General features: G+C 48.6%; 1 protein-coding gene across 11 annotated transcripts in view; it reads right to left on the bottom strand.

Moving 5' to 3' along the window:
- ITSN1 (intersectin 1) overlaps window positions 1-16,951 on the bottom strand; it is a 351,280-nt gene that overhangs the window by 187,734 nt on the left and 146,595 nt on the right. For 7 of the 11 annotated variants that reach the window (XM_063956498.1, XM_063956491.1, XM_063956492.1 and 4 more), the window contains 4 exons: window positions 13,738-13,856; window positions 12,743-13,005; window positions 459-608; window positions 237-377 (listed from right to left, as the gene is read on the bottom strand). In XM_063956498.1, the coding sequence (XP_063812568.1) occupies window positions 237-377; window positions 459-608; window positions 12,743-13,005; window positions 13,738-13,856 (673 nt within the window). The remainder of the gene's footprint in view (window positions 1-236; window positions 378-458; window positions 609-12,742; window positions 13,006-13,737; window positions 13,857-16,951) is intronic. The other 4 variants (XM_063956499.1, XM_063956493.1, XM_063956501.1 and 1 more) reach the window with 1 other exon arrangement.

The following is a 16,951-nucleotide window of genomic DNA, read 5'->3' as shown; positions in this document are numbered from 1 at the left end:
GTAGGGGCCACATCTGTTATCCAGAACATCTCTGGGCTAGACAAACATCTTTCATACATACATTTTTCCTGCAGAGTTCAGTCATGTTCCCAACCAGTCACATGACTGATATCTAGTGCACAGACAGGCCACATTCTCCGTTAAATAGCCACCGCCACTACATGCAGGAGAAAGGTGCACTACAAATACAGGAACAGTGTATTGCAGGACATATATGGAAAAGAGGTAGTAATGACCTGAAGCTGCTGCTGCAAGTGTGTGATTTCTGCGATCCTCAGCTCCCGAGACTTGTTTGTACTTTCTATTTCCTGCCGCTGCGTTGTCAGCCGATATCGAATGTCCTGAAGTTTTCCTTCCAGCTGATGCTTTTTATCATTCTTTAAGTTACAGGTAAAAATAAATATTTTTAGATTATTGCAATGACATTTTTCCCTGCTAAACGCCTTATCTCCACTTACCAGAGCTTCCAACTCAAATTCAAGAGTCTTTTTCTTTGCCTTCAAAACAACAATATCCTCTTGTTCCTTATTCCTTTGATTCAGGAGTTCCTGGCGCCGATTTCGCTCCCATTCGAGTTGTCGATGCCGTTCAAGTTCCCGCTTTGCGGCCTGATGATGAAGAATATATTCTTGTGTATTAACACTGTGGACAATCATATTACATCAGCCCTGTTAGATTACAGCGTAAGTGCCTACATCTTTCAGAATGGACATTTATATTCTTTGTAGGTTTTGCTTTGAAAGATATATTTTCACCCAAGTGGCATTAGCAGCGAAATTCAATCCACAATTACAGTGGTAATACACAGCCTTATACACTCATGCAAATAGGAACCTTGACTTAGTAAGAGGATCAAGGTGTGCTCAGGAAGACTTTCTTTTGAAGTCCTCCCCAAAAATTATCTTTTTATTACATTTCTTAATATATTTAAAAATCAAATTGTTAAAGTTATATTTTAAATACATTTTATACCAAGAGTGCACCCTAAAAGAGATTTCACTTTTGCTCCTTTTGTCTTCCCCTGTAAGAAGAAAATATTCTATAAGGAGACGATCACTTATCAACAAGTTAGTTTACGGTAACCAAAGAGCTGTTTCCACTCATTCTGAAATGGAAGTGAGGGCGGTCTGTTACAATTTATTTCAGTTTAATAATAAGAATTTACTTACCGATAATTCTATTTCTCATAGTCCGTAGTGGATGCTGGGGACTCCGTAATGACCATGGGGAATAGCGGCTCCGCAGGAGACTGGGCACATCTAAAGAAAGCTTTAGGACTATCTGGTGTGCACTGGCTCCTCCCCCTATGACCCTCCTCCAAGCCTCAGTTAGGATACTGTGCCCGGACGAGCGTACACAATAAGGAAGGATTTTGAATCCCGGGTAAGACTCATACCAGCCACACCAATCACACCGTATAACCTGTGATCTGAACCCAGTTAACAGCATGATAACAGAGGAGCCTCTGAAAGATGGCTCACAACAATAATAACCCGATTTTTGTAACAATAACTATGTACAAGTATTGCAGACAATCTGCACTTGGGATGGGCGCCCAGCATCCACTACGGACTATGAGAAATAGAATTATCGGTAAGTAAATTCTTATTTTCTCTAACGTCCTAAGTGGATGCTGGGGACTGCGTAAGGACCATGGGGATTATACCAAAGCTCCCAAACGGGCGGGAGAGTGCGGATGACTCTGCAGCACCAAATGAGAGAACTCCAGGTCTTCCTCAGCCAGGATATCAATTTTGTATAATTTTACAAACGCATTTGCTCCTGACCAAGTAGCTGCTCGGCAAAGTTGTAAAGCCGAGACCCCTCGGGCAGCCGCCCAAGATGAGCCCACCTTCCTTGTGGAGTGGGCATTTACAGATTTTTGGCTGTGGCAGGCCTGCCACAGAATGTGCAAGCTGAATTGTACTACAAATCCAACGAGCAATAGTCTGCTTAGAAGCAGGAGCACCCAGCTTGTTGGGTGCATACAGGATAAACAGCGAGTCAGATTTCCTGACTCCAGCCCTCCTGGAAAATAAGAATTTACTTACCGATAATTCTATTTCTCGTAGTCCGTAGTGGATGCTGGGGACTCCGTCAGGACCATGGGGTTTAGCGGCTCCGCAGGAGACAGGGCACAATAATAAAAGCTTTAGGATCAGGTGGTGTGCACTGGCTCCTCCCCCCATGACCCTCCTCCAAGCCTCAGTTAGGATACTGTGCCCGGACGAGCGTGCATAATAAGGAAGGATATTGAATCCCGGGTAAGACTCATACCAGCCACACCAATCACACCGTACAACCTGTGATCTGAACCCAGTTAACGGTATGATAACAACGAAGGAGCCTCTGAAAAGATGGCTCACAACAAGAATAACCCGATTTTTGTAACAATAACTATGTACAAGTATTGCAGACAATCCGCACTTGGGATGGGCGCCCAGCATCCACTACGGACTACGAAAAATAGAATTATCGGTAAGTAAATTCTTATTTTCTCTAACGTCCTAAGTGGATGCTGGGGACTCCGTCAGGACCATGGGGATTATACCAAAGCTCCCAAACGGGCGGGAGAGTGCGGATGACTCTGCAGCACCGAATGAGAGAACTCCAGGTCCTCCTCAGTCAGGGTGTGCCCCTGACCAAGTAGCAGCTCGGCAAAGTTGTAAAGCCGAGACCCCTCGGGCAGCCGCCCAAGATGAGCCCACTTCCTTGTGGAATGGGCTTTTACTGATTTTGGCTGTGGCAAGCCTGCCACAGAATGTGCAAGCTGAATTGTACTACAAATCCAGCGAGCAATCGTCTGCTTAGAAGCAGGAACACCCATCTTGTTGGGTGCATACAGGCTAAACAGCGAGTCAGATTTTCTGACTCCAGTCGTCCTGGAAACATATATTTTCAGGGCCCTGACAACGTCAAGTAACTTGGAGTCCTCCAAGTCCCTAGTAGCCGCAGGTACCACAATAGGTTGGTTCATGTGAAAAACAGAAAACACCTTAAGGAGAAATTGAGGACGAGTCCTCAAATCTGCCCTGTCAGAATGAAAAATTAAGTAAGGGCTTTTATATATGATAAAGCCGCCCATTCTGACACACGCCTGGCTGAAGCCAGGGCTAATAGAATCTTCACCTTCCATGTGAAATATTTTAATTCCACAGTGGTGAGTGGATCAAACCAATGTGACTTTAGGAAACTCAAAACAACATTGAGATCCCAAGGTGCCACTGGGGGCACAAAAGGAGGCTGTATATGCAGTACCCCTTTTACAAACGTCTGAACTTCAGGCACTGAAGCAAGTTCTTTCTGGAAGAAATTTGACAGGGTCGAAATTTGAACCTTAATGGACCCTAATTTTAGGCCCATAGACAGTCCTGTTTTCAGGAAATGTAGGAAACGACCCAGTTGGAATTCCTCTGTAGGGACCTTCTTGGCCTCACACCACGCAACATATTTTCGCCAAATGCGGTGAAAATGTTTTGCGGTTACATCCTTCCTGGCTTCGACCAGGGTAGGGATGACTTCATCTGGAATGCCCTTTCAGGATCCGGCGTTCAACTGCCATGCCGTCAAACGCAGCCGCGGTAAGTCTTGGAACAGACAAGGCCCCTGCTGGAGCAGGTCCTTTCTTAAAGGTAGAGGCCACGGTTCTTCCGTGAGCATCTCTTGAAGTTCCGGGTACCGAGTCCTTCTTGACCCATCCGGAACCACGAGTATCGTTCTTACTCATCTCCTTCTTATGATTCTCAGTACTTTTGGTATGAGATGCATAGGAGGGAACACATACCCTGACTGGTACACCCACAGTGTTACCAGAGCGTCCACCGCTATTGCCTGAGGGTCCCTTGACCTGGCGCAATATTTGTCTAGTTTTTTGTTCAGGCGGGACGCCATCATGTCCACCTTTGGTTTTTCCCAACGGTTTACAATCATGTGGAAGACTTCCCGCTGAAGTCCCCACTCTCCCGGGTGGAGGTTATGCCTGCTGAGGAAGTTTGCTTCCCAGTTTTCCACTGCTGAGAGTGTTATCACATGATTTTTCGCCCAGCGAAGAATCCTTGCAGTTTCTGCCATTTCCCTCCTGCTTCATGTGCCGCCCTGTCTGTTTACGTGGGCGACTGCCGTGATGTTGTCCCACTGGATCAATACCGGCTGACCTTGAAGCAGAGGTCTTGCTAAGCTTAGAGCCTTGTAAATTGCCCTTAGCTCCAGTATATTTATGTGGAGAGAAGTCTCCAGACTTGATCACACTCCCTGGAAATTTTTTTCCTTGTGTGACTGCTCCCCAGCCACTCAGGCTGGCATCCGTGGTCACCAGGACCCAGTCCCGAATGTCGAATCTGCGGCCCTTTCATAGATGAGCACTCTGCAGCCACCGCAGAAGAAAACACCCTTGTCCTTGGAGACAGGGTTATACGCTGATGCATCTGAAGATGCGATCCGGACCATTTTCCCAGCAGATTCCACTGAAAGGTTCTTGCGTGAAATCTACCGAATGGGATCGCTTTGTAAGAAACCACCATTTTTCACAGGACCCTTGTGCAATGATGCACTGATACTTTTCCTGGTTTTAGGAGGTTCCTGACTAGCTCGGATAACTCCCTGGTCTTCTTCTCCGGGAGAAAACATCCTTTTCTGGACTGTGTCCAGAATCATTCCTAGGAACATTAGACGTGTCGTCGGAAAAAGCTGCGATTTTGGAATATTTAGAATCCACTCGTGCTGTCGTAGAACTACTTGAGATAGTGCTACTCCGACCGCCAACTGTTCTCTGGACCTTGCCCTTATCAGGAAAGCGTCCATATTTCTTTTAGGAAGAATCATCATTTCGGCCATTACCATGGTAAAGACCCGGGGTGCCGTGGACAATCCAAACGGCAGCGTCTGAACTGATAGTGACAGTTCTGTACCACGAACCTGAGATACCCTTGGTGAGAAGGGCAAAATTTGGACATGTAGGTAAGCGTCCCTGATATCCAGTGACACCATATCGTCCTGGTTCGCTATCACTGCTCTGAGTGACTCCATCTTGATTTGAACCCTTGTATGTAATTGTTCAAATCTTTTAGATCTCACCGAGCCGTTTGGCTTCAGTACCACAATATAGTGTGGAATAATACCCCTTCCCTTGTTGTATGGGGGGTACTTTGATTATCACCTGCTGGGAATACAGCCTGTGAATTTTTTTCCAATACTGCCTCCCTGTCGGAGGGAGACGTTGGTAAAGCAGACTTCAGGAACTTGTGAGGGGAAGACGTCTCGAATTTCCAATGTACACCTGGGATACTACGTGTAGGATCCAGGAGTCCACTTGCGAGTGAGCCCACTGCGTGCTGAAACTCTTGAGATGACCCCCCACCGCACCTGAGTCCGCTTGTATGGCCCCAGCGTCATGCTGCGGACTTGGCAGAAGCTGTGGAGGACTTCTGTTCCTGGGAATGGGCTGCCTGCTGCAGTCTTCTTCCCTTTCCTCTAACCCTGGGCAGATATGACTGGCCTTTTGCCCGCCTGCCTTTATGGGTACGAAAGGACTGAGACTGAAAAGACTGTGTCCTTTTCTGCTGAGATGTGACTTGGGGTAACAAAAGTGGATTTTCCAGCTGTTGCCATGGCCACCAGGTCCGATGGACCGCCCCTTTATACGGCAATACTTCCATGTGCCGTCTGGAATCTGCATCACCTGACCACTGTCGTGTCTATAAACATCGTCTGGCAGATATGGACATCACATCTACTCTTGATGCCAGAATGCAAATATCCCTCTGCGCATCTCGCATATATAGAAATGCATCCTTAAAATGCTCTATAGTCAATAAAATATTGTTCCTGTCAAGGGTATCAATATTTTCAGTCAGGAAATCCGACCAAGCCCCCCCAGCGCTGCACATCCAGGCTGAGGCGATTGCTGGTCGTAGTATAACACCAGTATGTGTGTATATACTTCTTAGGATATTTTTCAGCTTCCTATCAGCTGGCTCTTTGAGGGCGGCCGTATCTGGAGACGGTAACGCCACTTGTTTTTATAAGCGTGTGAGCGCCTTATCCACCCTAAGGTGTGTTTCCCAACTCGCCCTCACTTCTGGCGGGAAAGGGTATACCTCCAATAATTTTCTATCGGAGGAAACCCACGTATCATCACACACTTTAATTTATCTGATTCAGGAAAAACTACAAGTAGATTATTCCCACCCTACATAATACCCTTATTTGTGGTACTTGTAGTATCAGAAATATGTAACACCTCCTTCATTGCCCTTAACATGTAACGTGTGGCCCTAAAGGAAAATACGTTTGTTTCTTCACCGTCGACACTGAAGTCAGTGTCCGTGTCTGTGTGAGGTAAATGGGCGTTTTTACAAGCCCCTGACGGTGTCTGAGACGCCTGGACAGGTACTAATTTGTTTGCCGGCCGTCTCATGTCGTCAACCGACCTTGCATCGTGTTGACATTATCACGTAATTCCTAAATAAGCCATCCATTCCGGTGTCGACTCCCTAGAGAGTGACATCACCAATACAGGCAATTTGCTCCGCCTCCTCACCAACATCGTCCTCCTACATGTCGACACACACGTACCGACACACAGCACACACACAGGGAATGCTCTGATAGAGGACAGGACCCCACTAGCCCTTTGGGGAGACAGAGGGAGAGTTTGCCAGCACACACCAAAAAACGCTATAATTATACAGGGACAACCCCTTATACAAGTGTTTTCCCTTATAGCATTTTCACATATGTAATCATATCGCCAAATAAGTGCCCCCCCTCTCTGTTTTAACCCTGTTTCTGTAGTGCAGTGCAGGGGAGAGCCTGGGAGCCTTCCTCACAGCAGAGCTGAGCAGGAAAATGGCGCCGTGTGCTGAGGAGAATAGGCCCCGCCCCCTAAAACGGCGGGCTCTTCTCCCGGAGTTTGTGAGATCTGGCAGGGGTTAAATACATCCATATAGCCTCAAGGGCTATATGTGATGTATTTTAGCCATAAAAAAGGTATAATACATTGCTGCCCAGGGCGCCCCCCCCAGCGCCCTGCACCCTCAGTGACCGCTAGTATGAAGTGTGCTGACAACAATGGCGCACAGCTGCAGTGCTGTGCGCTACCTTATGAAGACTGAAAGTCTTCTGCCGCCTGTTTCTGGACCTCTGGACCTCTTCAACTTCGGCATCTGCAAGGGGGGTCGGCGGCACGGCTCCGGGACGAACCCCAGGGTGAGACCTGTGTTCCGACTCCCTCTGGAGCTAATGGTGTCCAGTAGCCTAAGAAGCAAATCCATCCTGCACGCAGGTGAGTTTACTTCTCTCCCCTAAGTCCCTCGTAGCAGTGAGCCTGTTGCCAGCAGGACTCACTGAAAATAAAAAACCTAACTTAAACTTTTATTCTAAGCAGCTCAGGAGAGCCACCTAGATTGCACCCTTCTCGGCCGGGCACAAAAATCTAACTGAGGCTTGGAGGAGGGTCATGGGGGGAGGAGCCAGTGCACACCACCTGATCCTAAAGCTTTTATTATTGTGCCCTGTCTCCTGCGGAGCCGCTAAACCCCATGGTCCTGACGGAGTCCCCAGCATCCACTTAGGACGTTAGAGAAACATATTTTCAGGGCCCTGACAACGTCTAGCAACTTGGAGTCCTCCAAGTCCCTAGTAGCCGCAGGCACCACAAATAGGTTGGTTCAGGTGAAACGCTGAAACCACCTTAGGGAGAAACTGAGGACGAGTCCTCAATTCCGCCCTGTCCGAATGGAACATCAGATAAGGGCTTTTTCAGGATAAAGCCGCCAATTCTGACACGCGCCTGGCCCAGGCCAGGGCCAACAGCATGACCACTTTCCATGTGAGATATTTTAACTCCACAGATATAAGTGGTTCAAACCAATGTGACTTTTGGAACCCAAAACTACATTGAGATCCCAAAGTGCCACTGGAGGCACAAAAGGAGGCTGTATATGCAGTACCCCTTTTACAAACGTCTGAACTTCAGGGACTGAAGCTAGTTCTTTTTGGAAGAAAATTGACAGGGCCGAAATTTGAACCTTAATGGACCCCAATTTCAGGCCCATAGACACTCCTGTTTGCAGGAAATGTAGGAATCGACCCAGTTGAATTTCCACCGTCGGGCCTTACTGGCCTCGCACCACGCAACATATTTTCGCCAATTGCGGTGATAATGTTTTTGCGGTTACATCCTTCCTGGCTTTGATCAGGATAGGGATGACTTCATCCGGAATGCCTTTTTTCCTTCAGGATCCGGCATTCAACCGCCATGCCGTCAAACGCAGCCGCGGTAAGTCTTGGAACAGACAGGGTCCTTGCTGGAGCAGGTCCCTTCTTAGAGGTAGAGGCCACGGATCCTCCGTGAGCATCTCTTGAAGTTCCGGCTACCAAATTCTTCTTGGCCAATCCGGAGCCACGAATATAGTGCTTACTCCTCTCCATCTTATCAATCTCAGTACCTTGGGTATGAGAGGCAGAGGAGGGAACACATACCCTGACTGGTACACCCACGGTGTTACCAGAGCGTCTACAGCTATTGCCTGAGGGTCCCTGGACCTGGCGCAATATCTGTCGAGTTTTTCCCAACGGTTTATAATCATGTGGAAGACTTCTGGGTGAAGTCCCCACTCTCCCGGGTGGAGGTCGTGCTGAGGAAGTCTGCTTCCCAGTTGTCCACTCCCGGAATGAATACTGCTGACAGTGCTATCACATGATTTTCCGCCCAGCGAAGAATCCTTGCAGCTTCTGCCATTGCCCTCCTGCTTCTTGTGCCACCCTGTCTGTTTACGTGGGTGACTGCCGTGATGTTGTCCGACTGGATCAACACCGGCTGACCTTGAAGCAGAGGTCTTGCTAAGCTTAGAGCATTGTAAATGTCCCTTAGCTTCAGGATATTTATGTGAAGTGATGTCTCCAGGCTTGACCATAAGCCCTGGATATTCCTTCCCTGTGTGACTGCTCCCCAGCCTCGCAGGCTGGCATCCGTGGTCACCAGGACCCAGTCCTGAATGCCGAATCTGCGGCCCTCTAGAAGATGAGCACTCTGCAACCACCACAGGAGGGACACCCTTGTCCTTGGTGACAGGGTTATCCGCTGATGCATCTGAAGATGCGACCCGGACCATTTGTCTAGCAGATCCCACTGGAAGGTTCTTGCGTGGAATCTGCCGAATGGGATTGCTTCGTAAGAAGCCACCATCTTTCCCAGGACCCTTGTGCATTGATGCACTGAGACTTGGCCTGGCTTTAGGAGATTTCTGACTAATTCGGATAACTCTCTGGCTTTCTCCTCCGGGAGAAACACCTTTTTCTGGACTGTGTCCAGGATCATCCCTAGGAATAGAAGTCGTGTCGTCGGGATCAGCTGCGATTTTGGAATATTGAGAATCCAACCGTGCTGGCGCAGCACTATCTGAGATAGTGCTACTCCGACTTCCAACTGTTCCCTGGACCTTGCCCTTATCAGGAGATCGTCCAAGTAAGGGATAACTAAAACTCCCTTCCTTCGAAGGAGTATCATCATTTCGGCCATTACCTTGGTAAAGACCCGGGGTGCCGTGGACAATCCAAACGGCAGCGTCTGAAACTGATAGTGACAGTTCTGTACCACAAACCTGAGGTACCCTTGGTGAGAAGGGTAAATTGGGACATGTAGGTAAGCATCCTTGATGTCCAGAGACACCATATAGTCCCCTTCTTCCAGGTTTGCAATCACTGCTCTGAGTGACTCCATCTTGAATTTGAACCTTTGTATGTAAGTGTTCAAAGATTTTAGGTTTAAAATTGGTCTCACCGAGCCGTCCGGCTTCGGTACCACAAATAGTGTGGAATAGTACCCCTTTCCCTGTTGTAGGAGGGGTACCTTGATTATCACCTGCTGGGAATACAGCTTGTGAATGGCTTCCAATACTGCCTCCCTGTCTGAGGGAGACGTCGGTAAAAGCAGACTTTAGAAAACGGCGAGGGGGAGACGTCTCGAATTCCAATTTGTACCCCTGAGATACCACCTGAAGGATCCAGGGGTCCACTTGCGAGTGAGCCCACTGCGCACTGAACTTCTTGAGACGGGCCCCCACCGTGCCTGAGTCCGCTTGTAAAGCCCCAGCGTCATGCTGAGGACTTTGCGGAGGCGGGAGAGGGCTTTTGTTCCTGGGAACTGGCTGTTTGTTGCAGACTTTTTCCTCTCCCTCTGCCACGGGGCAGAAATGAGGCTCCTTTTGCCCGCTTGCCTTTATGGGGCCGAAAGGACTGCGCCTGATAATATGGCGTCTTCTTAGGTTGAGAAGCTACCTGGGGTAAAAATGTGGATTTTCCAGCAGTTGCCGTGGCTACCAGGTCAGATAGACCTACCCCAAATAACTCCTCTCCCTTATAAGGCAATACTTCCATGTGCCTTTTAGAATCCGCATCACCTGACCACTGCCGCGTCCATAAACCTCTTCTTGCAGAAATGGACAGCGCGCTAACTCTTGATGCCAGTCGGCAAATATCCCTCTGTGCATCACGCATATATAGAAATGCATCCTTCAAATGCTCTATAGTCAGTAATATACTGTCCCTATCTAGGGTATCAATATTTTCAGTCAGGGAATCCGACCACGCCAGGCCCGCACTGCACATCCAGGCTGAGGCGATAGCTGGTCGCAGTATAACACCCGTGTGAGTGTATATACATTTTAGGATATTCTCCAGTTTTCTATCGGCAGGTTCCTTTAGGGCGGCCGTATCAGGAGAGGGTAGTGCTACCTGTTTAGACAAGCGTGTGAGCGCTTTATCCACCCTAGGGGGTGTTTCCCAACGTGCCCTATCCTCTGGCGGGAAAGGGTACGATGCCAATAACCTTTTAGGAATTATCAGTTTTTTATCGGGGGAAACCCACGCCTCATCACACACTTCATTTAATTCCTCGGATACAAGAAAAACTACAGGCAGTTTTTTCTCACCAAACATAATACCCTTTTTAGTGGTACTTGTATTATCAGATATATGCAATACATTTTTTATTGCTTCAATCATGTAACGTGTGGCCCTAGTGGATGTCACGTTTGTCTCCTCATCATCGACACTGGAGTCAGAATCCGTGTCTGTGTCTGCCATTTGAGGTAACGGGCGTTTTAAAGCCCCTGATGGCGTTTGAGACCCCTGGACAGGCACAAGCTGAGTAGCCGGCTGTCTCATGTCGTCAACTGTCTGTCGTAAGGAGCTGACACTGTCACGCAATTCCTTCCACAAGCTCATCCACTCAGGTGTCGACTCCCCAGGGGGTGACAACTGTATAATAGGCAATTGCTCCGCCTCCATCTCATTTTCCTCCTCAAACATGTCGACACAATCGTACCGACACACCGCACACACACAGGGAATGCTCTGATAGAGGACAGGACCCCACTAGCCCTTTGGGGAGACGGAGGGAGAGTATGCCAGCACACACCAGAGCGCTATATATATACAGGAATACCACTATAAAATGTGCTTTTCCCTTTATAGCTGCTGTTAGTATAAAACTGCGCCAAATTAGTGCCCCCCCTCTCTTTTTTACCCTTTTCTGTAGTGCAGGACTGCAGGGGAGAGTCAGGGAGACGTCCTTCCAGCGGAGCTGTGATGGAAAATGGCGCCCGTGTGCTGAGGAGATAGGCTCCGCCCCCTTCTCGGCGGCCTTTTCTCCCGCTTTTTAGGTGAGTTCTGGCAGGGGTTAAAATACACCCATATAGCCCTGGGGGTTATATGTGGTGTATTTATGCCAGCCAAGGTGTTTTACATTGCTGCTCAGGGCGCCCCCCCCCCAGCGCCCTGCACCCTCAGTGACCGGAGTGTGAAGTGTGCCTGAGTAACAATGGCGCACAGCTGCAGTGCTGTGCGCTACCTTGTTGAAGACTGATGTCTTCTGCCGCCGATTTTTCCGGACCTTTTCTTGCTTCTGGCTCTGTAAGGGGGCCGGCGGCGCGGCTCCGGGACCGAGCTCCGAGGCTGGGCCTGTGTTCGGTCCCTCTGGAGCTAATGGTGTCCAGTAGCCTAAGAAGCCCAATCCACTCTGCACGCAGGTGAGTTCGCATCTTCTCCCCTTAGTCCCTCGATGCAGTGAGCCTGTTGCCAGCAGGTCTCACTGAAAATAAAAAACCTAAAACTAAACTTTTCACTAAGAAGCTCAGGAGAGCCCCTAGTGTGCACCCTTCTCGGCCGGGCACAAAAATCTAACTGGGGCTTGGAGGAGGGTCATAGGGGGAGGCGCCAGTGCACACCAGGTAGTCCTAAAGCTTTTACTTTTGTGCCCAGTCTCCTGCGGAGCCGCTAATCCCCATGGTCCTTACGGAGTTCCCAGCATCCACTAGGACGTCAGAGAAATGGGTAAATTACCGCAGCTAATTGATCGTAAACGTTATATCTGAATTCAATAATTAGTGCACCGATGACTCTTATCTCTGTCCTTTATTTTGATCAGCTTTCATTTTCTGACCTGCACTACAAAGCAGTTGTCATTTAGAGCCTGACTGGTTACAAAGTGTTATAGTACATTTGTGCTTGCAGGATTTTTATAGATTATTTCTAGGTAACGTCATGATATCCCTTTTTAACTAGTAGAAAAATACAATAGGTTTTATTGTAAAGATTACAGAACAACCCCAGCGTTACTAAATGGAGAGACCGTATTCTCTATCACTGCTCCGGTACCATAGATAAAGTCTGTGTACATTGGTAAAGCAGTTTAAATACATATTTTATTCAATAGAGAACCGCCAAGTAGATAACCAATTACCTCTCGTCTTTCTATTTCTTTCCTCCGCTCCTCTTCTCGCTGACGTTCTAGTTCCCTCTGCTTTTCTAACTGCTTCTCCAGCTCCTGCAGCCGCTTGCGCTCTTGCTCCTGGCGTTCTCGTTCCTTCCGCTCATGCTCGGCCCGTTCCAGCTGGGCCAGTCTCTCCTGCTCCTTACGCTGCTGCTCCAGCAGTGCCTGCCTTCGCTTCTCCAGCTCCAGGTTCCCACGCTCAAAGTTCTCCCGCTTTCTGTCTTCAAAACTCACTGGGAGAATAAACCAGGCAGTCACTTACAGCCCGTTCTACAGACCTTTCCCAACACTGTCTTGTGGCTTAAGCGTATAAGACTGACAGTGTAATTGCAGACATTCATCTACAATGAATAAAATGAGCATGTGCAATGGTTTTAACTACATCAGAAGGAGAAGGAGGCCGGTACAGACAGAGGGATTACATATATCATTCCGGCGGGCGGGATGCTGGCCGTCAATAACTCAACAGCGGCATTCCGCCACAGGTTCTTAGTGTTCATTCTAGCACCCTGCACCTTTCAAAACCCGTGCAGTTCCTCTTTCCTGCCAGGGGTGTCGCTCTCTGCTGTAGTGCTTCTCCGCACGCTCTGATCTGTAACTCAGTGCTGTGATACAGACCTGTGTTTGCTGAGAAGCACCAGAGAAGAGAGCGACACCCCAGGCAGGAAAGAGGAACTGCACGGGTTCTGAAAGGTGCAGGGTGCTAGAATGGACACTAAGTTCTATTCTTACTCTATGGGTGTCGTGGACACCCACGAGAGGGAACAGACCTAATGTGCCGGTATTTTCATCTGTCGGCATTGCCGGCTGTTGGGATTCCAACGTCAGTATCCTGATCGCCGGGATCCCGACAGCGGGCAAATTGAATGGATCGCCAGAGTAATGGGTCACTCCAAGGTGGAAAGACAACAGGGCAGATGGGAAGAGGAGGGAGAGGGGATAACTTGTCTCTACAGGACAAATACCGTTACCAGGCAGTTTTTTGTCTACTGGTTGTGGCTCCTCCTCTGCTGGCTCTTCAGGTAAACGCTGGTCGACAGACACAGAGCTCATCATAGATATGCCGCTACCAGAGCGAACTCTTCTGTAATATACAAAAAATATGGTCTATAGTATAGTGTGCTCTGTAAAAAACACAGGAGCAAAGGAGAAACGCACAATGACTGATGCAAGGTTAAGGCACAGCAGAACGAACACAAAACAGCATGTCCAGAGATGGATGGCACTTTCTGTTGTGTACAGCTATCTACACAGCACATCACTAGTGCACCGAGCAGGTTAGAAGGAAACACAGACAAAAAAAAAACACAAAAACGCCTAGACTATAAAAATAGAAAAGAAAAAATAAGAATTTACTCACCGGTAATTCTATTTCTCGTAGTCCGTAGTGGATGCTGGGGACTCCGTAAGGACCATGGGGAATAGACGGGCTCCGCAGGAGACTGGGCACTCTAAAAGAAAGATTTGGTACTATCTGGTGTGCACTGGCTCCTCCCTCTATGCCCCTCCTCCAGACCTCAGTTAGGATACTGTGCCCGGAAGAGCTGACACAATAAGGAAGGATATTGAATCCCGGGTAAGACTCATACCAGCCACACCAATCACACCGTATAACTCGTGATATTAAACCCAGTTAACAGTATGAAATATAACTGAGCCTCTCAACAGATGGCTCAACAATAACCCTTTAGTTAGGCAACAACTATATACAAGTATTGCAGACAATCCGCACTTGGGATGGGCGCCCAGCATCCACTACGGACTACGAGAAATAGAATTACCGGTGAGTAAATTCTTATTTTCTCTGACGTCCTAGTGGATGCTGGGGACTCCGTAAGGACCATGGGGATTATACCAAAGCTCCCAAACGGGCGGGAGAGTGCGGATGACTCTGCAGCACCGAATGAGAGAACTCAAGGTCCTCCTCAGCCAGGGTATCAAATTTGTAGAATTTAGCAAACGTGTTTGCCCCTGACCAAGTTGCAGCTCGGCAAAGTTGTAAAGCCGAGACCCCTCGGGCAGCCGCCCAAGATGAGCCCACCTTCCTCGTGGAATGGGCTTTCACTGATTTAGGATGCGGCAATCCATCCGCAGAATGCGCCAGCTGAATTGTGCTACAAATCCAGCGAGCAATAGTCTGCTTAGAAGCAGGAGCACCTATTTTGTTGGGTGCATACAGGATAAAAAGCGAGTCAGTTTTCCTGACTCCAGCCGTCCTGGAAACATAAATTTTCAAGGCCCTGACTACGTCCAGTAACTTGGAATCCTCCAAGTCCCTAGTAGCCGCAGGCACCACGATAGGTTGGTTCAGATGAAAAGCTGATACCACTTTAGGGAGAAACTGGGGACGAGTCCTCAATTCTGCCCTATCCATATGGAAAATCAGATAAGGGCTTTTACATGACAAAGCCGCCAATTCTGACACACGCCTGGCCGAAGCCAAGGCCAATAACATGACCACTTTCCACGTGAGATATTTCAGATCCACGGTTTTAAGTGGTTCAAACCAATGTGATTTTAGGAAACTCAACACCACATTGAGATCCCAAGGTGCCACAGGAGGCACAAAAGGGGGTTGAATATGAAGCACTCCCTTTACAAAAGTCTGAACTTCAGGCAGTGAAGCCAGTTCTTTCTGGAAGAAAATCGACAGAGCCAAAATCTGGACCTTAATGGAACCCAATTTTAGGCCCATAGTCACTCCCGACTGTAGGAAGTGCAGAAAACGACCCAGCTGAAATTCCTCTGTAGGGGCCTTCCTGGCCTCACACCACGCAACATATTTTCGCCAAATGCGGTTACTTCTTTCCTGGCTTTTATCAGCGTAGGAATGACTTCCTCCGGAATGCCCTTTTCCTTTAGGATCCGGAATTCAACCGCCATGCCGTCAAACGCAGCCGCGGTAAGTCTTGGAACAGACAGGGCCCCTGCTGTAGCAGATCCTGTCTGAGCGGTAGAGGCCATGGGTCCTCTGATAACATTTCTTGAAGTTCCGTGTACCAAGCTCTTCTTGGCCAATCCGGAACCACGAGTATCGTTCTTACTCCTCGCCTTCTTATTATTCTCAGTACCTTTGGTATGAGAGGCAGAGGAGGGAACACATAAACCGACTGGTACACCCACGGTGTCACTAGAGCGTCCACAGCTATCGTCTGAGGGTCCCTTGACCTGGCGCAATATCTCTTTAGCTTTTTGTTGAGGTGGGACGCCATCATGTCCACCTGTGGCCTTTCCCAACGGTTTACCAACAGTAGGAAGACTTCTGGATGAAGTCCCCACTCTCCCGGGTGTAGGTCGTGTCTGCTGAGGAAGTCTGCTTCCCAGTTGTCCACTCCCGAAATGAACACTGCTGACAGTGCTAGTACGTGATTTTCCGCCCATCGGAGAATCCTTGTGGCTTCTGCCATCGCCACCCTGCTTCTTGTGCCGCCCTGTCGGTTTACATGGGCGACTGCCGTGATGTTGTCTGATTGGATCAGAACCGGCTGGTTTTGAAGCAGGGGCCTTGCCTGACTTAGGGCATTGTAAATGGCCCTCAGTTCCAGAATGTTTATGTGTAGGGACGACTCCTGACTTGACCAAAGTCCCTGGAAATTTCTTCCCTGTGTGACTGCGCCCCAGCCCCGAAGGCTGGCATCCGTGGTCACCAGGACCCAGTCCTGTATGCCGAATCTGCGGCCCTCTAGAAGATGAGCACTCTGCAGCCACCACAGTAGAGACACCCTGGTCCTTGGAGACAGGGTTATCAGTTGATGCATCTGAAGATGCGATCCTGACCACTTGTCCAAGAGGTCCCACTGGAAGGTCCTTGCATGGAACCTGCCGAATGGAATTGCTTCGTATGAAGCCACCATTTTTCCCAGGACTCGTGTGCAGTGATGCACCGATACCCGTTTTGGTTTTAGGAGGTCTCTGACTAGAGATGACAGCTCCTTGGCTTTCTCCTCCGGGAGAAACACTTTTTTCTGTTCTGTGTCCAGAATCATCCCCAGGAACAGTAAGCGTGTGGAAGGAACCAGTTGTGACTTTGGAATGTTTAGAATCCAGCCATGCTGTTGTAGCACTTCCCGAGATAGTGCTACTCCGACCAGTAACTGCTCCCTGGACCTCGCCTTTATTAGGAGATCGTCCAAGTACGGGATAATTAAAACTCCCTTTTTTCGAAGGAGTATCATAATT

This window comes from Pseudophryne corroboree, chromosome 2, assembly GCF_028390025.1.
Source record: "Pseudophryne corroboree isolate aPseCor3 chromosome 2, aPseCor3.hap2, whole genome shotgun sequence".
Classification (NCBI taxonomy): domain Eukaryota; kingdom Metazoa; phylum Chordata; class Amphibia; order Anura; family Myobatrachidae; genus Pseudophryne; species Pseudophryne corroboree.
The sequence above is the reverse complement of the archived record's forward strand: the minus strand, read 5'-3'. Positions and strand labels throughout refer to the sequence as shown.